The 22,500-nt window shown below is 37.0% G+C and overlaps 8 protein-coding genes across 10 annotated transcripts in view; all 8 read right to left on the minus strand.

Annotated features, from left to right (window-relative positions):
* Positions 1 to 423: 423 nt before the first annotated feature.
* On the minus strand, positions 424 to 1,450 carry LOC119596649. Its single transcript, XM_037945985.1, has 4 exons — positions 1,438 to 1,450; positions 1,205 to 1,350; positions 981 to 1,094; positions 424 to 864 (listed from the first exon to the last, which is right to left on the minus strand). Exons 1-4 carry the CDS (start codon positions 1,448 to 1,450, stop codon positions 583 to 585), a joined length of 555 nt encoding a protein of 184 aa, XP_037801913.1. The 3' UTR covers positions 424 to 582.
* A 1,609-nt stretch (positions 1,451 to 3,059) lies between these two features.
* On the minus strand, positions 3,060 to 3,746 carry LOC119596849 (pro-resilin-like). Its single transcript, XM_037946192.1, has 3 exons — positions 3,724 to 3,746; positions 3,546 to 3,614; positions 3,060 to 3,402 (listed from the first exon to the last, which is right to left on the minus strand). Exons 1-3 carry the CDS (start codon positions 3,733 to 3,735, stop codon positions 3,100 to 3,102), a joined length of 384 nt encoding a protein of 127 aa, XP_037802120.1. The 5' UTR covers positions 3,736 to 3,746; the 3' UTR covers positions 3,060 to 3,099.
* Positions 3,747 to 5,757: 2,011 nt separating this feature from the next.
* On the minus strand, positions 5,758 to 6,428 carry LOC119596850 (pro-resilin-like). Of its 2 annotated transcripts, none has more exons than XM_037946194.1 (3): positions 6,406 to 6,428; positions 6,232 to 6,300; positions 5,758 to 6,143 (listed from the first exon to the last, which is right to left on the minus strand). In XM_037946194.1, exons 1-3 carry the CDS (start codon positions 6,415 to 6,417, stop codon positions 5,865 to 5,867), a joined length of 360 nt encoding a protein of 119 aa, XP_037802122.1. In that variant the 5' UTR covers positions 6,418 to 6,428; the 3' UTR covers positions 5,758 to 5,864. The 2 variants fall into 2 exon arrangements, with proteins under 2 accessions (XP_037802122.1, XP_037802121.1); XM_037946193.1 differs by having other exon boundaries at positions 5,758 to 6,152.
* A 2,576-nt stretch (positions 6,429 to 9,004) lies between these two features.
* LOC119597003 (pro-resilin-like) lies at positions 9,005 to 9,609 on the minus strand. 2 transcript variants are annotated; one of them, XM_037946428.1, is made up of 3 exons: positions 9,587 to 9,609; positions 9,413 to 9,481; positions 9,005 to 9,324 (listed from the first exon to the last, which is right to left on the minus strand). In XM_037946428.1, the coding sequence occupies exons 1-3, from the start codon at positions 9,596 to 9,598 to the stop codon at positions 9,046 to 9,048; spliced, it is 360 nt and encodes a 119-aa protein (XP_037802356.1). In that variant the 5' UTR covers positions 9,599 to 9,609; the 3' UTR covers positions 9,005 to 9,045. The 2 variants fall into 2 exon arrangements, with proteins under 2 accessions (XP_037802356.1, XP_037802355.1); XM_037946427.1 differs by having other exon boundaries at positions 9,005 to 9,333; positions 9,587 to 9,608.
* A 1,449-nt stretch (positions 9,610 to 11,058) lies between these two features.
* LOC119597004 (pro-resilin-like) lies at positions 11,059 to 11,710 on the minus strand. Its single transcript, XM_037946429.1, has 3 exons — positions 11,688 to 11,710; positions 11,514 to 11,582; positions 11,059 to 11,375 (listed from the first exon to the last, which is right to left on the minus strand). The coding sequence occupies exons 1-3, from the start codon at positions 11,697 to 11,699 to the stop codon at positions 11,088 to 11,090; spliced, it is 369 nt and encodes a 122-aa protein (XP_037802357.1). The 5' UTR covers positions 11,700 to 11,710; the 3' UTR covers positions 11,059 to 11,087.
* A 2,413-nt stretch (positions 11,711 to 14,123) lies between these two features.
* Positions 14,124 to 14,749, minus strand: LOC119596482 (pro-resilin-like). The gene is made up of 3 exons (XM_037945752.1): positions 14,727 to 14,749; positions 14,552 to 14,620; positions 14,124 to 14,411 (listed from the first exon to the last, which is right to left on the minus strand). Exons 1-3 carry the CDS (start codon positions 14,736 to 14,738, stop codon positions 14,124 to 14,126), a joined length of 369 nt encoding a protein of 122 aa, XP_037801680.1. The 5' UTR covers positions 14,739 to 14,749.
* Positions 14,750 to 16,753: 2,004 nt separating this feature from the next.
* LOC119596650 lies at positions 16,754 to 19,755 on the minus strand. The gene is made up of 4 exons (XM_037945986.1): positions 19,751 to 19,755; positions 17,663 to 17,771; positions 17,510 to 17,578; positions 16,754 to 17,417 (listed from the first exon to the last, which is right to left on the minus strand). The coding sequence occupies exons 1-4, from the start codon at positions 19,753 to 19,755 to the stop codon at positions 17,124 to 17,126; spliced, it is 477 nt and encodes a 158-aa protein (XP_037801914.1). The 3' UTR covers positions 16,754 to 17,123.
* A 507-nt stretch (positions 19,756 to 20,262) lies between these two features.
* Positions 20,263 to 22,500, minus strand: part of LOC119596651 — a 2,435-nt gene continuing 197 nt past the window's right edge. Inside the window, exons 2-5 of the mRNA XM_037945987.1 lie at positions 22,482 to 22,500; positions 22,171 to 22,276; positions 20,748 to 20,813; positions 20,263 to 20,644 (exon numbers count right to left, since the gene is read on the minus strand). The exon at positions 22,482 to 22,500 is cut by the window's right edge and continues 69 nt beyond it. Of these exons, the coding sequence (XP_037801915.1) occupies positions 20,342 to 20,644; positions 20,748 to 20,813; positions 22,171 to 22,276; positions 22,482 to 22,500 (494 nt within the window). The 3' untranslated portion in view covers positions 20,263 to 20,341. The remainder of the gene's footprint in view (positions 20,645 to 20,747; positions 20,814 to 22,170; positions 22,277 to 22,481) is intronic.

The raw sequence follows: 22,500 nt of genomic DNA on the forward strand, positions 1-22,500 counted from the left end.
TGTGTGTGTGTGTGTGTGTGTGTATGTGTGTGTGTGTGTGTGCGTGTGTTCGCGTGTGTACGTGTGTCCGTGTATATAGGTGTGTGTGTTTATAATTCCACAATTACTATTCAAATTGAGGAGCACATACTTGCACACATATTAAGACTTTTCTCTTCAGACATACAAAAACTGGCCTATGACGCTCTTTGCTCTCGATGTCGGAGAATTGTGGGTTAACGCAAATCTGTCTCAACAGAATGCATTGAGACTTCGTAAACGAGGCTTTCTTATTTGCAGCTATGCAGTCGTAGGTTCGGTTTTAATAGATATCTTAGTTTTTTCTTATTCTTATCATTATTTTTCATTATTATTTTCATCACTATCATTATCCTTATCAACATCAATATTATTTTCTGTCTAGATGTAGAGTACACTAGCACACATGTATGGAAATATATATATCCACATAATGTTTCCTTTTCAACAAATTTGGTAATGATAATATTAAAATAAAAGAAAAGTCTAGTATATTATAACGTGTAAACTTACATTTAGTATTCAGCTATAAAAAAAAAAAAAAATTATGCTAACAAGTTTTCACTATGAATCGTATTCTGCCGTATCCTCCTCAGACTCGGAAGAGTTAGACTCGTCAGATATTTCGCCCTCGTAGTTGACCTCAGCCACGTAGCCGGAGTCGCCGTCCACGAAGTAGGTGACGGTCTGCAGGCGGCCGTCGGGGAGCTGCACGTAGTAGGATCCCTGAGTGTGGTCGCCGTCACGGGCCTCCTGGTGTCCGAACTCGTTGCTTGAGGAGTCATCGCTGACGGCCCAGTTGAAGCTGTACTTAGCTTCAGAAGACTCGTAGGATTCTTCGGAAGACTCTGAGGTTTCCTGGGAATATTATATAAATAATAGGTTTACATCAAGGAAAGATTTATCTACTATATATATATATACATTTTTTTCTCTCTCTCTCTAAAACACCTACCGATTACAGCATTAGTTATATCCCGACCAAAAGTTAATTGAATGATTCTTACCTGAGATGGGCGGTAAATCTCACGGCTGTCTGCGGCAACGATGGCTGCCAGACTGAGCAGAAGGAGGAACTGTGGAAAGTAGAACAAAAGCTTTGACGTTGCGAACCAAGCACGGTTTAATGTTTATTTACACGATATATTGGAAGGCATCTGGTATTAAGATTAAGAATAGGATTTACCTTGGCGTTCATGGTTAGGCGTGTTAGGTTCGAGTGAATGCCGGTTGCACAGGTTCTGCCCAATATATAGCCGGTGCGGCTCGGCCGCGACCTTGAACCGCTATGACTTGTTTTTGCAAATTTGTGTAGCCTTACACTCCTGTTCCCTACTAAAGATTGCACACACTGCAAAGTCTTTATGCAATGGCATCACAAGTGGTGAAGGGACACCAACAACAAAACGGGTTACTTACCTTGCAAAATCATTTTCTCAACCAATGAACAGAAAAGAGTAAATGCATTTTTTTAAAGAGCCCTGAAATTGATTTTATTTTTTTATTTGAGCTACTGATCCTGAAGTGACAAGCATAAATGTCATCTTTACATACATATATTTTCACAACTGTTTATCTTACCTGTTTACTCTTTTCCTTGCTTTTTGGAAATATATATTTTTAAAGTACTGTTATTAACATTCCGAAAATCATAATGCCAATAATGTTATCAACATAGATATTAATACCATTAGAAAAAAATCAAGGAAAGATGAAATTAAAGGAGGTCACTTATGTCTTCTTATGTGTTCCTTGTTGACTGAATTTTGTGTAGCCAGACAAACAAATAAAAACTACAATAAATATAGTACACAGTGTGATTACCCAATTGCTCTCACCGGGACAATTAATGAAGCGAACAGAGTTCAACACTCCGTGGTTCTCTGACTGGAAAATGTTCTTAGAGCGATCGCAGTATTAGCTAAGGAACTAAATTGATTTCGTGAAATTACTAACAAACAGTTCTAGACCCCATTATGATCTTTAAATCATCTGAAGAGACAACACAAGCCACTATGAAAGCGGCAGACAGGCGAGTCGGTGATTTTTATTTATTTATTATGCAGGATTCATCCTCTTACACAAGATATTTTCTCTATCTGCAGCAAACAAAGGTAAATACAAATGTAGTTAATTAGTTTCTATAAATGTATGTGGATCCATTCAGAAGTTTGTCTCCGGAATCTTCGCCTTCCGCTAACCCTACGGGATCCATTGCCCGATATTTGCTGATATAACTGATCATAATAACTCCTTATTTATTTAACTTTTACAAATCTAGCAAGCCTAGTGTGATATCCCGGCCGATTGGTTTCTTGCATGCACGGTGACTACAAATTATTAAAATCACTAGAATATATTTACAAATGAATGTATTTTACAAATGATATGACAAAGTGTCCCAGCATCTAAAAGAAGGAGAAGAAAAAAAGAAATATAGACTATTGTTCAAACAAAGATGTGTGCGTATGTGTGTGTGAGTATGCATGTGTATGGAAATTTAGTAGGGGCCATAACATGATCGTTGTCACGAATATCATCTTTATTATCATATTTAATATTAACGTTATTATCATCACGAAAATTAATCCAAAGCTAAATAATACAAAATATAATAGGTAAATTATTCTTCACCACACACACACACACACAGAGGCGTGTGCATGTTTTAAATATTTAAGCAATATATATATATATATATATATATATACTTACATTTTTTTTGTGAAGAGTCCACTCATCTTAATCTATAATGTATTTATTGTAATAACGGAACTTACTATTCTTAGTGTTAATAGTTTATTCAATTGCCACTTACATTTAACACCAGACGTTCGGGGTAAAATGGCGAAAGGTCTGTCTCGGCCAGTAATTATGAGAAATTGAAGGAAAAACACACCCTAGATTCAACCTATCTCGTCAAAATATACTTTCGTCTTTTCTGTTATTTCACCGTAGTCTTCTTGGGAATAATGTATTGGAATAAGAGAAACAAGTGTGTTTTCTTCTTATACATTTATTTAAAACAAAGAAAACTAACAGTCAATAAATAAATAAATAAATAAATATATATTTTTTTCACTAGGACTCATATCGTGGTATATCCTCCTCAGACTCAGAAGAGTTAGACTCGTCGGAGACTTCGCCCTCGTAGTTGACCTCAGCCACGTAGCCGGAGTCGCCGTCCACGAAGTAGGTGACGGTCTGCAGGCGGCCGTCGGGGAGCTGCACGTAGTAGGATCCCTGAGTGTCTTCACCGTCACGGGCCTCCTGGTGTCCGAACTCGTTGCTTGAGGAGTCATCGCTCACGGCCCAGTTGAAGCTGTACTTGGCTTCAGAAGACTCGTAGGATTCCTCGGAAGATTCAGAGGTTTCCCGGGAAGACTATAGACAATAGATATATGTCAGGGATAATTTCAATTGAATAATAGCTCTGTGCCAAGGAAAATGTCCTAAACTTAATTTACTAACCTAATGATTATTGCATTACTCATATCCCGACCAAAAGTTCAATGAACGACTCTTACCCGAGGTGGGCGGTAACTCTCACGGCTGTCTGCGGCAACAATGGCTGCCAGACTGAGCAGAAGGAGGACCTGCGGAAAGTAGAACAAGAGCATTAACGCTTCGTATCAACCACGGGTTTCATATTTATTTCATGATACACTGTAAATATCTGGTATCAAGATTAAGAATACGATTTACCTTGGCGTTCATGACTTGGTGTGTGAGGTTCGAGTGAATGCCGGTTGCACAGGTTCTGCCCAATATATAGCCGGTGTGACTCTGCAGCGACCTTGAACCGCTAACTTGTTTTTGTAAATTTGTGTAGCCTTATCACTACTGCCCCCTACTAAAGACTGCACATAATGTGAAGTCTTTATGCAATGGTAGCGCAAGTGGTGAAGGGACATCAACAGCAAACCGGGTTACTTACCTTGCAAAATAATTTACTCAACCAATGAACATGCAGGATGTTTTTATTTTATTTTATTTTATGTTTGACTGTTATTCTATTACAAATGTTTACTCTTTTACCTTACTTTCTGTGTCAAATACTGTAAATAACAATATCAAAATCATAATGCCAGTAATGAGGATATCAACATAGACATTAATACCATTAGAAAAAAAGATCAAGGAAATCAGGTGAGGTCACGTGTGCTTACCAGTTTGTTCCTTAATGACTGGGCCCTTGTAGAGCCAGCTATGTACAAACAAAAGATAGCTATAGTGCGCAGTGTGACTACCCGATGAATAACCACATGGTATTTATGTTGAGTTTAAATATATAGCCCTTATTTGGATAACTAAAGAAGCAAATAGATTCCAAAACTATGCATGTTTCTCTGACTGGAGAACGTTCTTTAGGCGATCACAGTATTAACTAAGAAGCTGTAAAACGTGTTAAAACTGGCATCAGCACGCTGTGGTCAGTCCTGAGGCGGAAAGGAACTGGCCACCCTACGGAATTATCTCATGACCTGGAATGCATGTCCCTCTACGAACGTACCCTACATCTATATGGAAACGGGACCAACTCTGACTTCATTGGTGCGACTACTGCATGAATCGCTCATATGATAATGTAATGTTAATCCACTATATTACAAAGAAGCATATTATAATCTTTAAACACCTGAAAAGACAATACAAGCCACTAAGAAAACGGCAGGCAAGCGAGAAGTCACCGCGGAGTAGATTAATTTTATTTATTTTGCAAGATTTATCCTTTAACACAAAATATTTTCTGCAGCAGACGCTAGTAATTACAAATGTGGTTAATTAGTTTCAATAAATATATGCGGATCCATTCGGAAGTTTCTCTCCAGAATCCTCGTCTCCCGCTAACACTTTCAGATATTTGCTAATATAACCGATCATAATAACTCCTGGTTTTATTTAATTTCATCTTATTTTATCTGACTATCTTATCATTTTATTTTTGCACATGTTGCAAGCTTAGTGTGATATCTCGGCCGATTGGTTCCTTGTATGGTAATTGCAAATTATCATTACCGTCATTAGAATATCTTTGCAAATAAATGCATTTTACAACTGTTATGGCAAAGTGAACAGTTGGTAATGTCGTTGGGAATTCTATTCAAAATCACATCTAAAAAAAAAAAAAAAAAAAATACAGACTATATCGTTCGAACAAGCACATGTGTAGTAACATTAATCTCATCTATAAAGAACTATGTGTGTGTATGTATGTATAACACATAAAGGAAGAGAAAGAAAAGAGATAGAGATAGAGACCGAAACAGAAACAAAGATGATGCGTCTGTATGAATATGCATGCATATAGAACTATAGTAGGGGCCATAACATGATCGTTGTCACGACTATCATATTTATGTAAGAGCGTATGTGAATGAGAACTTTTACAATATATTTAATATATATATATATATATATATATATATATATATATACTTATATACTGTGATGAATCTACTCACCCTAATCTATAATATATTGTAATAACGGAACTTCATTTGATTCATATTATCACAATAGTTAACTTCATGTTTAATGAATTGCCACTTATATTCAACCCCAGTCGTTGGGTGTAAAATGACGAAGTGCTTTTCCTGGACAGCAATATTTAGAAATTAAAGGGAAAACGCCCTAGATTCAAATTATCTCGTTAAAATATGCCTTCGACTTTTATGTCACTCCACCGTAAAGTCATTAAACTTCCTAGGAATAATTTATTGAAATGAAAGAAACCAATATGTTTTCTTCTTATACATTTATTTCAAACAAAGAGAAGTAACAGTCAATAATATATACATATTTTTCCTTCACTAAGAGTCCTCCTCAGACTTAGTGACTCTTCACTAAGAGTCCTCCTCAGACTCGGAAGAATTAGACTCGTCGGAGACTTCGCCCTCGTAGTTGACCTCAGCCACGTAGCCGTAGTCGCCGTCCACGAAGTAGGTGACGGTCTGCAGGCGACCGTCGGGGAGCTGCACGTAGTAGGATCCCTGGGTGTTGTCGCCGTCACGGGCCTCCTGGTGACCGAACTCGTTGCTTGAGGAGTCATCGCTGACGGCCCAGTTGAAGCTGTACTTGGCTTCAGAAGACTCGTAGGATTCTTCGGAAGACTCAGAGGTTTCCTGGGAAGACTATATAAATAATCAATTTGTCACTAATGATTACTATATTCCTCATATCCAGACCAAAAGTTCATTGAATGACTCTTACCTGAGATGGGCGGTAAATCTCACGGCTGTCTGCAGCAACGATGGCTGCGAGACTGAGCAGAAGGAGAACCTTTGGAAAGTAGAACAAGATCATTAACGCTGCGCATCAACTACGGGTTTCGTGTTCAGTTACAATATACATTGAAAAGTATCAGGTATTAAGAATAGGATTTACCTTGGCGTTCATGGTTGGGTGTGTGATGTTCGAGTGAATGCCGGTTGCACAGGTTGTGGCCAATATATAGCCGGTGCGACTCGGCCGTGGCCTTGAACCGCTATGGCTTGTTTTTGCAAATTTGTGTAACCTTACCAGTACTGCTTCTATTTAAAAAATGCACATAAGGCAACGTCTCTATGCAATGGTATCACAAGTGGTGAAGGGACGCACTAAACTAACTGGGCTGCTTTACCTCGTAAAATCAATTACTCAACCAATGAATAGAACGGATTATTATTACTTTTATTATTATTATCATTATTATTATTATTATTATTATAATCTCCTAAGCGGAATGAGTGTGTTATACCAACCATCTGATGCTGAGCTGTCAAAAATACATGCTATGTTCATTGGTTTTTGTTTACTTGTTAATTACTATTATACATAGATAGCCCCACAAAATATAATCAGAGTCAATGACTTGCCCCACCTATCTCGCCTGTTTACCCTTTTTTCTTGATTTTCAGAAGGAAGTCTTCATTTGACTCAAATTGAATAGATACAAAATTTTTCTCCCTTGTTGCAATCCTCTTCGCTTCCCGCTATTAACAGCAGTGCTCTTGCTGGAAATTTGATAATATAACTGATCATCATGAACTGCTGGTACTATTTTATCTCTTTTTACAGTACAGAAATTTCTATGTTATTTTATTTTTTGTATATGTAGCAAACCCATTGTGATATCTTGACCTACTGGTCCCTAGCATGCGTAGTGTTTGCAAATTTTCATTAACATCAGTGTAATGTATTTACTAGGTATCTTCTAGGACTTCCTTCTTGGGATATTTCAAATTCGCATCCTTTCAGACGAAACTTACAGACCGTATTGCCCGAACATGCGCATATTTAGTAGCGTCAACTCTTCCTTGAATCACCAAATAAAGATATGGGTCAGTAAAGACTAGTTGGTGTTCCCCCGTTATATATATATATATATATATATATATATATATATATATATATATATATATATATATATATATATATATATATATATATACGCTCTCATACTAAGATGTACTTGTAGAGACATACACGCACACATATACACATGTCCATTATTAAAATTACACACATATACATATATGGACACATACATACACACATATACACAGAAATACACATATAACACACAGGTGTGAGTGTGTGTGTATGTATGTATATGAAACTTGACCATCAACTTACCGAGGGACAAAGGAAATTCGGACATCACATAAAATTAAACATATATACAAGCCAAAACTGGAATAAAAGTCGGACTTCACTTTCATCATTAGACTGACATCCAGTTACATAAAGCATTTTTCAAATACTAATCTCCAACCTCACGCAGACTTGTGTTATCCTTATGGAATCTTTGTGTATCTCGAAAAGGAATCCAAAGTCAGACATAACACTCACAGGAATTGGTGGATGATTCTTCGCCTTCACACACACACACACACACACTGCTGCGCGCGCGCGCTCAAGCACACACACACACACACACACACACACACACACACACACACACACACACACACACATATACCACCATATACATGTATGAATCGTTTTCCGAATTTTATATATATATATATATATATATATATATATATATATATATATATATATATATATATATATATATATATATATGGTAAATCTATTCACTTTATTGTACATCATATTTCTTGTAATAACGGAATTTCATTGGATTCATGTTGTAACTATTTAATTTTATAATGTTAGTCAGAAGCCACAGTTTAACACGATGTTTGGTGTGTAGTGGCGAAATGTCTATCCTGGCCATCACATGCCATGTAATGTAAAAAATTAATGAAAAAAATATATAATAAAGATACTTATTACCCCATTTGACTTTTCTTAGAAGAAATGTATTGAAATAAGTGTAAAAGATGAAGATTTTTTTTCTTCATGACCATTTATTTGAATGAACAACAACAACAGTCTTTAAACATATTAATCAACGTTTTCTTTACTACGACTCGTATACTGATACATCCTCCTCAGACTCGGAAGAATTAGACATATATAGAGAGACAGAAACAGAGACAAACATCTATGTTTCTGTGTCAATAGCCATACATATGGAACTTCAGTAGAGGCAAAACATAGTCGTTGTCACGAATATCATATTTAATATTAACGTTATCATAATTATTATCCGAGAGAGTGAGTGAATGAGTTTTAAATATTTAAACAATTTTCAATATACTTATATATTGTGATAAATCTACTCACCCCAATCTATGATGTATTTCTCGTAATAATGGAACTTCATTTGATTCATATTATTACTATAGTTAATTTCATGTTTAATGAATTGTCACTTACATTCAACCCCAGTCGTTGGGTGTAAAGTGAAGAAATGTTTTTCCTGGACAGCAATTTAGAAATTAAAGGGAAAACACACCCTAGATTAACTTCTCTCGTTAAAGTATACCTTTGGCTTTTATGTCACTTCACCGTAAAGTCATTAGACTTCCTAGGAATAATTTATTGAAATGAAAGAAACCAATATGTTTTCTTCTTACACATTTATTTCAAACAAAGAACAGTAACAGTCAATAATATATAGATATTTTTTCTTCACTAAGAGTCCTCCTCAGACTCGGAAGAATTAGACTCGTCGGAGACTTCGCCCTCGTAGTTGACCTCAGCCACGTAGCCGGAGTCGCCGTCCACGAAGTAGGTGACGGTCTGCAGGCGGCCGTCGGGGAGCTGCACGTAGTACGACCCCTGGGTGTGGTCGCCGTCACGGGCCTCCTGGTGACCGAACTCTTTGCTTGAGGAGTCATCGCTCACGGCCCAGTTGAAGCTGTACTTGGCTTCAGAAGACTCGTAGGATTCTTCGGAAGACTCAGAGGTTTCCTGGGAAGACAATATAAATAATCAATTTGTCACTAATGATTACTATATTCCTCATATCCAGACCAAAAGTTCATTGAATGACTCTTACCTGAGATGGGCGGTAAATCTCACGGCTGTCTGCAGCAACGATGGCTGCCAGACTGAGCAGAAGGAGAACCTGTGGAAAGTAGAACAAGATCATTAACGCTGAGCATCAACTACGGGTTTCGTGTTCAGTTACAATATACATTGAAAAGTATCAGGTATTAAGAATAGGATTTACCTTGGCGTTCATGGTTGGGTGTGTGATGTGCGAGTGAATGCCGGTTGCACAGGTTCTGCCCAATATATAGCCGGTGCGACTCGGCCGTGGCCTTGAACCGCTATGGCTTGTTTTTGCAAATTTGTGTAACCTTACCAGTACTGCTTCTATTTAAAAAATGCACATAAGGCAACGTCTCTATGCAATGGTATCACAAGTGGTGAAGGGACGCACTAAACTAACTGGGCTGCTTTACCTCGTTAAATCAATTACTCAACCAATGAACAGAACGGATTATTATTACTTTTATTATTATTATTATTATTATTATTATTATCATTATTATTATAATCTCCTAAGCGGAATGAGTGTGTTATACCAACCATCTGATGCTGAGTTGTCAAGAATACATGCTATTTTCACTGGTTTTTGTTTGCTTGTTAATTACCATTATACATAGATAGCCCACAAAATATAATCAAGGAGTCAATGCCTTGCCCCACCTATCTCGCCTGTTTACCCTTTTTCCTTGATTTTCAGAAGGAAGTTGGTCCCAGAAGGAAATAAAAAATGAGGCTACACATGCCTACTAACTGGTCCTTTGGTGCCAGAACACTTATGGTGCCTTCCATGTTTGAACAAACGAAAACTATACGATAGCGATAATCCGATGTGTTTCCTTTTCGTCCAATATACAGTATATGCTGAGTTTAAGGGTGAAACTGTTAGTGAAGATGAAAGTGACGATTACAAACAAAATGTGATTACGCCTGGTTAAAACAACAACCTATTCAGTCTTCATTTGACTCAAATTGAATAGATACAAAGTTAGCGGACATTTCTCCCTCGTTGGAAACCTCTTCGCTTCCCGCTATTAACAGCAATGATCTTGCTGGAAATTTGATAGTATAACTGATCATCATGAACTGCTGGTACTATTTTATCTCTTTTTACAGTACAGAAATTTCTACGTTGTTTTATTTTTTGCATGTGTAACAAACCCATTGTGAAATCTCGACCTACTGGTCCCGAGCATGCGTAGTGTTTGCAAATTGTCATTAACATCAGTGTAATGTATTTACTGGGTATCTTCTAGGACTTCCTTCTTGGGATATTTCAAATTCACATCCTTTCCGACGAAGCTTACAGACCGTATTGCCCGAACATCTATGATCTATGATGTATTTCTCGTAATAATGGAACTTCATTTTATTCATATTATTACTATAGTTAATTTCATGTTTAATGAATTGTCACTTACATTCAACCCCAGTCGTTGGGTGTAAAGTGACGAAATGTTTTTCCTGGACAGCAATGTTAAGAAATTAAAGGGAAAACACACCCTAGATTCAACTTATCTCGTTAAAATATGCCTTTGGCTTTAATGTTATTTCACTGTAAAGTCATTAGATTTCCTTGGAATAATTTATTGAAATGAAAGAAACCAATATGTTTTCTTCTTATACATTTATTTCAAACAAAGAGAAGCAACAGTCAATAATATATACATATTTTTTCTTCACTAAGAGTCCTCCTCAGACTCGGAAGAATTAGACTCGTCGGAGACTTCGCCCTCGTAGTTGACCTCAGCCACGTAGCCGGAGTCGCCGTCCACGAAGTAGGTGACGGTCTGCAGGCGGCCGTCGGGGAGCTGCACGTAGTAGGATCCCTGGGTGTGGTCGCCGTCACGGGCCTCCTGGTGTCCGAACTCGTTGCTTGAGGAGTCATCGCTGACGACCCAGTTGAAGCTGTACTTGGCTTCAGAAGACTCGTAGGATTCTTCGGAAGACTCGGAGGTTTCCTGGGAAGACTATATGAATAATAGTTTTACATCAAGGAAAGATTTATCTAATATGTATATATATATATATTTTTCTTTCTCTCTAAAACACCTACCGATTACAGCATTACTTATATCCCGACCAAAAGTTCATTGAATGACTCTTACCTGAGATGGGCGGTAAATCTCACGGCTGTCTGCAGCAACGATGGCTGCCAGACTGAGCAGAAGGAGAACCTGTGGAAAGTAGAACAAGATCATTAACGCTCCGTATCAACTATGGATTTCGTGTTCTGTTACACTATACATTAAAAAGTATCAGGTATTAAGAATAGGATTTACCTTGGCGTTCATGGTTGGGTGTGTGATGTTCGAGTGAATGCCGGTTGCACAGGTTGTGGCCAATATATAGCCGGTGCAACTCGGCCGTGGCCTTGAACCGCTATGGCTTGTTTTTGCAAATTTGTGTAACCTTACCAGTACTACTTATTTAAAAAATGCACATAATGCAACGACTCTATGCAATGGTATCACAAGTGGTGAAGGGACGCATTAAACTAACTTGGCTGCTTTACCTCGTAAAATCAATTACTCAACCAATGAATAGAACGGATTATTATTACTTTTATTATTATTATCATTATTATTATTATTATTATTATTATTATTATTATTATTATTATTATTATTATTATTATTATAATCTCCTAAGCGGAATGAGTGTGTTATACCAACCATCTGATGCTGAGTTGTCAAGAATACATGCTATTTTCACTGGTTTTTGTTTGCTTGTTAATTACCATTATACATAGATAGCCCACAAAATATAATCAAGGAGTCAATGCCTTGCCCCACCTATCTCGCCTGTTTACCCTTTTTCCTTGATTTTCAGAAGGAAGTTGGTCCCAGAAGGAAATAAAAAATGAGGCTACACATGTCTACTAACTGGTCCTTTGGTGCCAGAACACTTATGGTGCCTTCCATGTTTGAACAAACGAAAACTATACGATAGCGATAATCCGATGTGTTTCCTTTTCGTCCAATATACAGTATGTGCTGAGTTTAAGGGTGAAACTATTAGTGAAGATGAAAGTGACGAATACAAACAAAATGTGATTACGCCTGGTTAAAACAACAACCTATTCAGTCTTCATTTGACTCAAATTGAATAGATACAAAATTTTTCTCCCTTTGTTGGAATCCTCTTCGCTTCCCGCTATTAACAGCAGTGCTCTTGCTGGAAATTTGATAGTATAACTGATCATCATGAACTGCTGGTACTATTTTATCTCTTTTTACAGTACAGAAATTTCTATGTTATTTTATTTTTTGTATATGTAGCAAACCCATTGTAATATCTCGACCGACTGGTCCCTAGCATGCGTAGTGCTTGCAAATTTTCATTAACATCAGTGTAAGTATTTACTGGGTATTTTCTAGGACTTCCTTCTTGGGATATTTCAAACTCGCATCCTTTCAGACAAAACTTACAGACCGTATTGCCTAAACATGCGCATAATTAGTAGCGTCAACTCTTCCTTGAATCACCAAATAAAGATTTGCGTCAGTAAAGACTAGTTGGTGTTCCCCCGTTATATATATACGCTTCCATACTAAGATGTACTTCTAGAGAAATACAAGCACACATATACACATGTCCATTATTAAAATTACACGCATATACATATATGGACACATACATACACACATATACACAGAAATGCACATATATCACACAGATGTGAGTGTGTGTGTATGTATGTATATGAAACTTGACCATCAACTTACCGAAGAATTCTAAATGACAAAGGAAAATCGGACATCACATAAAATTAAACATATATACAAGCCAAAACTGGAATAAAAGTCGGACTTCACTTTCATCATTAGACTGACATCCAGTTACATAAAGTATTTTTCAAATACTAATCTCCAACCTCATGCAGACTTGTGTTATCCTTATGGAATCTTTGTGTATCTCGAAAAGGAATCCACAGTCAGACATAACACTCACAGGAATTGGTGGATAATTCTTCGCCTTCACACACACACACACACACACACACACACACACACACACACACACACTGCTGGGCGCGCGCGCTCAAGCACACACACACACACACACACACACACACACACACACACACACACACACACACACACACACACACATATACCACCCATATACATGTATGAATCGTTTTCCGAATTTAATATATATATATATATATATATATATATATATATATATATATATATATATATGGGAAATCTATTCACTTTATTGTACATCATATTTCTTGTAATAACGGAATTTCATTGGATTCATGGTGTAACTAGTTGATTTTATCATTTTTAAGCAGAGGCCACAGTTTAACAGGATGTTCGAAATGGCGAAATGTCTATCCTGGTCATCAGATGCCATGTAATGTAAGAAATTCATGAAAAAAAAAGACACTTATTACCCCATTTGACTCTTCTTAGGAAAATGTATTGAAATATGTGTAAAAGATGAAGAATCGCGTTTTCTTCATGACCATTTGTTTGAACAAACAACAGTAACAGTCTTTAAACATATCAATCAACTTTTTCTTTACTACGACTCGTATACTGATACATCCTCCTCAGACTCGGAAGAATTAGACGTATATATAGAGAGACAGACTTCCTAGGAATAATTTATTGAAATGAAAGAAACCAATATGTTTTCTTCTTATACATTTATTTCAAACAAAGAGAAGTAACAGTCAATAATATATACATATTTTTTCTTCACTAAGAATCCTCCTCAGACTCGGAAGAATTAGACTCGTCGGAAACTTCGCCCTCGTAGTTGACCTCAGCCACGTAGCCGGAGTCGCCGTCCACGAAGTAGGTGACGGTCTGCAGGCGGCCGTCGGGGAGCTGCACGTAGTACGACCCCTGGGTATGGTCGCCGTCACGGGCCTCCTGGTGTCCGAATTCGTTGCTTGAGGAGTCATCGCTCACGGCCCAGTTGAAGCTGTACTTGGCTTCAGAAGACTCGTAGGATTCTTCGGAAGACTCGGAGGTTTCCTGGGAAGACTATATAAATAATAGTTTTACATCAAGGAAAGATTTATCTACTATATATATATATATATTTTTTAATCTTTCTCTCTAAAACACCTACCGATTACAGCATTACTTATATCCCGACCAAAAGTTCATTGAATGATTCTTACCTGAGATGGGCGGTAAATCTCACGGCTGTCTGCAGCAACGATGGCTGCCAGACTGAGCAGAAGGAGAACCTGTGGAAAGTAGAACAAGATCATTAACGCTGCGTATCAACTACGGGTTTCGTGTTCAATTACAATATACATTGAAAAAGTATCAGGTATTAAGAATAGGATTTACCTTGGCGTTCATGGTTGGGTGTGTGATGTTCGAGTGAATGCCGGTTGCACAGGTTGTGGCCAATATATAGCCGGTGCGACTCGGCCGTGGCCTTGAACCGCTATGGCTTGTTTTTGCAAATTTGTGTAACCTTACAACAACTGCCTCTGTTTAAAAAATGCACATAATGCATCATCATTATGCAATGGTATCACAAGCGGCGAAGGGACGTAATAAACTAACTGGGCTGATTTACCTTGTAAAATAATTGACTCAACCAATGAACAAAATGAGTTTTTATTTATTTATTTATTTATTATTATTATATATTATTATTATTATCATTATTATTTTATTATTATTATTATTATTATTATTATTATTATTATTTATTCATTTATTTATTTATTTGATTATTATTATTAGTTTTTTTTTTTTAGAATCTAAGCAGTCAAGCTGTCAAGAATACATGGTATGTTCACTGCACTGTTTGCTTGTTAATTACCTTTATACATAGTTGGCCCCACATTATATTCTCACCAAGGAGTCATTGACTTGTCCGACCTATCTCGCCTGTTTACTAGTTTTCCCTGATTTTCAGAAGGAAGTTCGTCCCAGAAGGAAATCAAAATGAGGTTATACATGCCTACCAAATGGTGTTCTAGCACCCAAGGACCAAATGTTCCTTGGAGCCTTCTGCGTTTGAACAAAAGATAACTATACGAGAGTGATAATCCGATGCGCTTTCTTTTCACCCGATGTACAGTATATGCTGTGTTAAAAAAACAAAAAACAAAAAAACTCTTAGTGATGAAGAGGAAAGAGATGAATACAAATAAAATTTGATTACGCCTGGTCAAAATAACTTAGCCTACTCTGTCTTCCTTTGACCTAAATTGAATAGATACAAATTTAACGGACATTTCTCCCTCGTTGGAATCCTCTTCGCTTCCCGCTACCAACAGCAATGCTCTTGCTAGAAATTTGATAATATAACTGATCCTTATGAACCGCTGGTACTATTTTATCTCATTTTGTTGTATTGGCACATCTTTGTTATTTCATTTTTTGCATGTGTAGCAAACCCACTGTGATATCACGATCGAAAGTACCAAACATGCTTAGTGCTTGCAAATTGTCATTAACATCGGTGTAACGTATTTACTGGGTACTGGTACATCTGGGAATTCCTTCTTGTGATACTTCTCATTCATATCCTTTCAGACAAAACTTACAGACCATACTGCCCGAACAAGCGCATATTAAGTAACTTCAACTCTTCCTTGAAGCACCAAATAAGAATGTGCGTCAGTAAAGACTAGTTGGTGATCCCAAGTCATATATATACGCTCTTACACTAAGATGTAATTATAGTCACGCACACACACACATATACACATGCCCATTATTGTCCAATAAAATATTAAAATTACATACATATATGGATAAACATACACTCTTATATGTAAATAATATATACAAAAAATACTCATATATCACACACAGATGCCTGTCTGTGTGTATGTATGTATATGAAACTTGGCCATCAATTTACCGAAGAATTCTAAATGACAAAGGAAAATCGGACATCACATAAAATTAAACATATATACAAGCCAAAACTGGAATAAAAGTCGGACTTCACTTTCATCATTAGACTGACATCCAATTACATAAAACATTTTTCAGATACTAATCTCCAACCTCACGCAGACTTGTCTTTTCCTTATAGAATCTTTGTGTATCTCGAAAAGGAATCCAAAGTCAGACATAACACTCACAGGAATTGGTGGATAATTCTTCGCCTTCATTCACACACACGCGTGCAAACACACGCGCGCGCGCGCGCGTGTTAGTATCGCAGACACACACGCCAGCGCGCTCGCGCTCAAGCACACATACATACCTATATACATGTATGAATAATTTTCCGAATTTGATATATATACATATATATATTTTATATATATATATAAATATATATATATATATATATATATATATATATATATATATTTATATATATATATATATATAGCAAACTTACTTTATTGTTTATCATATTTCTTATAATACCGGAACTTCATTGGATTCATGTTATAACTAGTTAATTTAATAATGTTTAAGCAGAGGCCACAGTTTAACACGATCTTCAACGTATAGCGGCGAAATGTCTATCCTGATCATCAAATGCCATGTATTGTGAGATATTAATTAAAAAAAATATTTAAATGCACTTACTACCCCTTATTTATAAAAGAGAGAGAGAGAGAGAAAAAAAATGCACTTATTACTATTTTTTGGGAAAGATATATTGAAATAAGTGTAAAAGATAAACAATCGTGTTTTCTTCATGACTATTTAATTAAACAAACAACAGTAACAGCCCTTAAACATATTAATTCAACTTTTTCTTTACTATGACTCGTATAGTGATACATCCTCCTCAGACTCGGAAGAATTAGACTCGTCGGAGACTTCGCCCTCGTAGTTGACCTCAGCCACGTAGCCGGAGTCGCCGTCCACGAAGTAGGTGACAGTCTGCAGGCGGCCGTCGGGGAGCTGCACGTAGTAGGATCCCTGAGTGTGGTCGCCGTCACGGGCCTCCTGGTGTCCGAACTCGTTGCTTGAGGAATCATCGCTGACGGCCCAGTTGAAGCTGTACTTGGCTTCAGAAGACTCGTAGGATTCTTCGGAAGACTCTGAGGTTTCCTGGGAAGACTGTAAAAGTAATATCGATGAGAATTTCATGTGTACTGATATGAAATGATAATTGTATTACTTGTATCTTGAATAAATCTTACCTGAGGCAGGTGATAAATCTCACGGCTGTCTGCAGCAACGATGGCTGCCAGACCGAGCAGAAGGAGGACCTGTGGGAGGAAGAAAAGTAGCATTAAGGTTATAGAGTATTTATGATTATTTCTAATTTTACATGTAAATGAAATATATCTGACAGAATTCATAGGAGTCACCTTTGTGTTCATGACTGGGCTTGTGAGGTTCAAGTGAATGCCGGTTGCACAGGTTGTGCCCAATATATAGCAGGTGAGACTCGGCCGTGCCCTTGAATCGCAACGGCTCAATTTTTTGCATATTTGTTATAACCATAGCACTGCTAGTCTCCGTTCAAACCTTGCACACAATAGTGTTGGTTCATACGATGACAAAACAAGCGAGGAAAGGACAGTAAAATCCAATTAGTTTCATTTAAGCGCAAAAGCATTTACTCCGCCAGTGAGTAGTTTAGTGTTAATGATGTTATGATGGCTTTGGGTATTAGGTTATTAGAAATGCAGTTATTGTTATTTTGTTTTATTTTGTAACACACACACACACACACACACACACACACACACAAATATATATATATATATATATATATATATATATATATATATATATATATATATATATATATATATAAATGTGTGTATGTGTATGTGTATGTATTGTTACGTAAATTTCATTTATCAACAATGACACTGGTTGTTGAAGAACAGGGCGCACAGCAGAACCCAATCTAAGCTAATATAAGATAATGTCAAAAGTAACACAGTTTATAAATATCCTTTTGTTTCTTTTAATTCTATGTCAACAGCCACTGGATGGCCAAGCCAGCCCAAGTCAAGTGCTGGTCCCAAAAAGCCCGGATAAATAGAGAGAATGATTGCCTGAAAGGGTGCCACCGGCGCTCTCCGTGGAGGGGAGCTGGGGGCCCTACCACGTGCTCACTCCGGGAGCGTCGCAACATGAAAGCTACAATTGAGTATCATGCTGTGACCACGGCGGCTCAGACATGAACCTACCGTTAAAAGAAGAAGAACAGTCTGCTCGGAAAGCGTATGTTCTTATTTGTTAGTTCTGCTGGATCACCTCTTATAGTTAAATATATTAATTCAAGCTGGTTATATCTTAGCTATGTTATTCATGATTATCAAATCAAGAATTCATATGCTAGTTCTTCTGTTCTAGCCTTGTCAGATTTGCTAATTAACAATCACTCATGAATATGCTCGTCCGTATATTTTGTTAATATCTTCGCTATTATAGACTCTTATTATTTCCTTTTCGCTTTCCTTTTCATAGTATTGCCGATTTTAGAGTAATGCAAGTATGCAAGGTAGGATAACAAAGTGTAAGATAATCATCCGCAAGCATATTCGCATAACCACACACACACACACACACACACACACGCTCGCACGCACGCACGCACGCACGCACACACACACACACACACACACACACACACGCACGCACGCACGCACGCATGCATGCACGCACGCACGCACACACACAAACGCATACACACACGCATACACACTCGTACGCACACACACACACACATACACAACACACAACACTCTCTCATACACACACACACACACACATAACACTCTCTCTCACACACACACTGATATATACATACATACATACATACATACATATATATATATATATATATATATATATATATATATATATATATATATATATATATATATATTCATGAATGCACACACACACACACACACACACACACACACACAACACACACACACACACACACACACACACACACAGGCACGCACACGCACACATTCACACACATTCACACACACACAAACACACTCATATATATATATATATATATATATATATATATATATATATATATATATATATATATATACAAATATAATGAATAAGTAAAATACATTCCTGTAAAATGTTGTTACAGGAACTAATCTGAATATAATAGTGTGGTCATAAATGTGTGTTTACATACCTGTAAACACACATGGCACTCTCCGTGGAAAGGAACTGGGGACCCTACCACATACTCACTCCAAGAGCATCACAACATGAAAACTACAATTAAGTATCATGCTGTGACCACGGCGGCTCAAACATGAACCTACCGTTAAAAAAAAAAAAAAAAAAAAAAAAAAAAAATATTACATAGAACTAAAAGCATATGCATGTAAATTCACCGAGAAATCCTCGGTTTATATAAATGAACTCAAAAACTATTCTTTTACCTCATATTCACTGATAGTTCAACAGTTAAACTGATGGATATTTATTTCACCTTCAGTAGGATTGTTGGCTGGAAGTAATACGCACCTTATCGATCTTTGCGTGCTTAATTTTATGTATATCCTTTCATTTATTAACTTCAGTATATATTATATTTCTAATGATAATGAAACATTTACTTCTGTTATTTCAGATTATGTTGTTTAATCATTTGGCAGTTCCTTTTTCCTCTGAATGTTAGACGTGTAAAATGGTGATGTATCCATCCTAATCTACAAAGGCCATATATGAGAATGAATTATGAGAATAAACTAGATTCGAGAAAACTTGTTAAAAAATAAACAGGAACAGGTTTGGAGGGCGTGGCGGGAGTCGGCTGAGTGACAGTCGGGTTCTCCCAAGCAGTACTTTTCATATATATGTAGTTCTGAGACTGTACCACAGACAAGTATTGTATTCTGAAGCACGTAAGACTTAGGTGTAAGATATATGATTGAAATGAGTGCAAAGGTCATAAATGTATTTATTTTTATTAATATAATCAAAACAAGTGTAACAACTTATGCACAATATAAAAATACAAGTTTTTTTTATTATGAATCGTATTCTGCCGTATCCTCCTCAGACTCGGAAGAGTTAGACTCGTCAGATATTTCGCCCTTGTAGTTGACCTCAGCCACGTAGCCGGAGTCGCCGTCCACGAAGTAGGTGACGGTCTGCAGGCGGCCGTCGGGGAGCTGCACGTAGTAGGATCCCTGAGTGTGGTCGCCGTCACGGGCCTCCTGGTGTCCGAACTCGTTGCTTGAGGAGTCATCGCTGACGGCCCAGTTGAAGCTGTACTTGGCTTCGGAAGATTCGTAAGATTCCTCGGACGACTCGGAAGTTTCCTGGGAAGACTATAATAGCTGTGTTTTCAAATCAATGGGAATTTTAAGTCTTCCTATATAAAATAATTATTGCTTTACGCGCAGGCTGACTAACAATTCATTAGACTCGTACCTGAGGTGGGCGGTAAATCTCACGGCTGTCTGCGACAACGATGGCTGCCAGACTGAGCAGGAGGACCTGTGGAAAATAAAGAAATAAGCTGTAAATTTGACAATTAACTCCGATTCTCTGTTTATTTACACAGTGCATTGAAAAGTATCTAAGAATAGGATTCAGAGCAGCGTTTACCTTGGTATTCATGCTTGGGCGTTTCGGGTTCGAGTGAATGCCGGTTGAACAGGTTCTACCCAATTTATAGCTGGTGCGACTTGACCGCGACCTTGAACTGCTATGACAAAAGTTTTTGTGTATTTGTTGTAAGCAAATACTACTCTCCGTTCAAAAATTGTGCACAATACGATTGCTTCACGCACTGGCAAAACTAGCGGGGAAAGGACGCCAACACCTAACGAATTAGTCAACCAGCAAGATCATTTACTGCACGAACGAGTAGTATAGTGCGAACGCAGCAGTGGAGTGAGGGTAGTTGAATTAGAAATTCTTGTGTAGTTACTTTTTGTTTGGGTTTGTCCGGTTATGTCTAGTTTGATAATATATCTCTGAATGGAACCAATAACACTGCAATTATATTTTAACATATTTAAAAACGATGTGTGTAATTTTCTGACTAGTATGCTCTTCGCTAAAGCTCTGCCTTACACATAAGGCCAAGTTACTTACTTTATAATGTAATCCATAATACGAGAAGCTCGAACCCGTACTGGTGCTACATTTCACCAATTCGTGATGGATTTAAAAATAACAGTTAAATGTCTGGAAGGGCCTAATGTTTTGAATTATCATGAATTCCTTTATAAGCCAGTGGTTCTCTACCTCTTGTCAGTGATACCATCGTAAAGTCCTGTCTGTCGCACCCTTTTCTTTAACCTCTCCCCCATCTCATACAAAAAAAAAAAAAAAAAAAAAAAAAATCAATTATATGATCTTTTTTTTTCTTTTTTCTTACGCAGACATATGCTGATCTGTATATTAAGTTTATACTCGTAGGTTCACTGGAATTTAGCATTATGCTGAAAAGTGTTTTAATTTACTGTCGAATTCACATGCAAGCAATAGCAAGAATATACTCCATATGCCAGTGACCAAGGGCTACATACACACCTACACACGCAAAAACAAACAAACAAGCAAACAGTGTGTATGTATATATATATACATACATACATATATACACATACATACATGTATTGTGATTTTAGCAAAAACAGTAACACGAACGTTGTCACGAGCATTATTTCAGGCATACGGCGGTCAACATCAGTGCTTCAGTGCTACAATGCAAAAACATGAATACGTAAAAGCAAAGTAAAAGAGCAAAACCACTATTACTCCACATTGAGTAATTATGGATAATGATTTTTCATTATTATTATTATTTTTTTTATTGGAATTGTTATTTACTTTAACGCTTCACTATAATTTTGGATGTTGTCTTCTCATCGTTGAGAATATTTTCCCTTGGGATGATGTTATTATCTAAATCGCTCGAAGGTACTTTAGATGATTTGATACTGTTTACACTGATAGGCAAGGATAAGTCTAAGTAACTGTTTTTTTCTATATTGCAGATTGCATATATAAATATAAGTATATATATTGTTTCTAATCAGAGTAACATCCTTGACAATGATTAACGAACTCTACTCGCTATGACAGTATCATGGCGTTTCCTCCTCCTCCTTAAACATATTAAATCAGCTTTTTTCTTTACTACTACTCTTATACTGATATATCCTCCTCAGAC

Source organism: Penaeus monodon, chromosome 38, assembly GCF_015228065.2.
Source record: "Penaeus monodon isolate SGIC_2016 chromosome 38, NSTDA_Pmon_1, whole genome shotgun sequence".
In the NCBI taxonomy this organism is placed as follows: domain Eukaryota; kingdom Metazoa; phylum Arthropoda; class Malacostraca; order Decapoda; family Penaeidae; genus Penaeus; species Penaeus monodon.

What these genes read in the sequence shown, in the direction of transcription:
- LOC119596649 (XM_037945985.1), bottom strand. An exon ending in GCCTAACCATGAACGCCAAG is followed by an intron (nt 1,095 to 1,204) that starts GTAAATCCTATT and finishes TACTTTCCACAG; the next exon opens with TTCCTCCTTCTGCTCAGTCT. An exon ending in GTCGGGATATAACTAATGCT is followed by an intron (nt 865 to 980) that starts GTAATCGGTAGG and finishes GAAACCTCAGAG; the next exon opens with TCTTCCGAAGAATCCTACGA.
- LOC119596849 (XM_037946192.1), bottom strand. An exon ending in AGAGTTACCGCCCACCTCGG is followed by an intron (nt 3,403 to 3,545) that starts GTAAGAGTCGTT and finishes TATTGTCTATAG; the next exon opens with TCTTCCCGGGAAACCTCTGA.
- LOC119596850 (XM_037946193.1), bottom strand. An exon ending in AGATTTACCGCCCATCTCAG is followed by an intron (nt 6,153 to 6,231) that starts GTAAGAGTCATT and finishes TTATTTATATAG; the next exon opens with TCTTCCCAGGAAACCTCTGA.
- LOC119597003 (XM_037946427.1), bottom strand. An exon ending in AGATTTACCGCCCATCTCAG is followed by an intron (nt 9,334 to 9,412) that starts GTAAGAGTCATT and finishes TTATTTATATTG; the next exon opens with TCTTCCCAGGAAACCTCTGA.
- LOC119597004 (XM_037946429.1), bottom strand. An exon ending in AGATTTACCGCCCATCTCAG is followed by an intron (nt 11,376 to 11,513) that starts GTAAGAGTCATT and finishes TTATTCATATAG; the next exon opens with TCTTCCCAGGAAACCTCCGA.
- LOC119596482 (XM_037945752.1), bottom strand. An exon ending in AGATTTACCGCCCATCTCAG is followed by an intron (nt 14,412 to 14,551) that starts GTAAGAATCATT and finishes TTATTTATATAG; the next exon opens with TCTTCCCAGGAAACCTCCGA.
- LOC119596650 (XM_037945986.1), bottom strand. An exon ending in AGGTGACTCCTATGAATTCT is followed by an intron (nt 17,579 to 17,662) that starts GTCAGATATATT and finishes TTCCTCCCACAG; the next exon opens with GTCCTCCTTCTGCTCGGTCT. An exon ending in AGATTTATCACCTGCCTCAG is followed by an intron (nt 17,418 to 17,509) that starts GTAAGATTTATT and finishes CAGTCTTCCCAG; the next exon opens with GAAACCTCAGAGTCTTCCGA.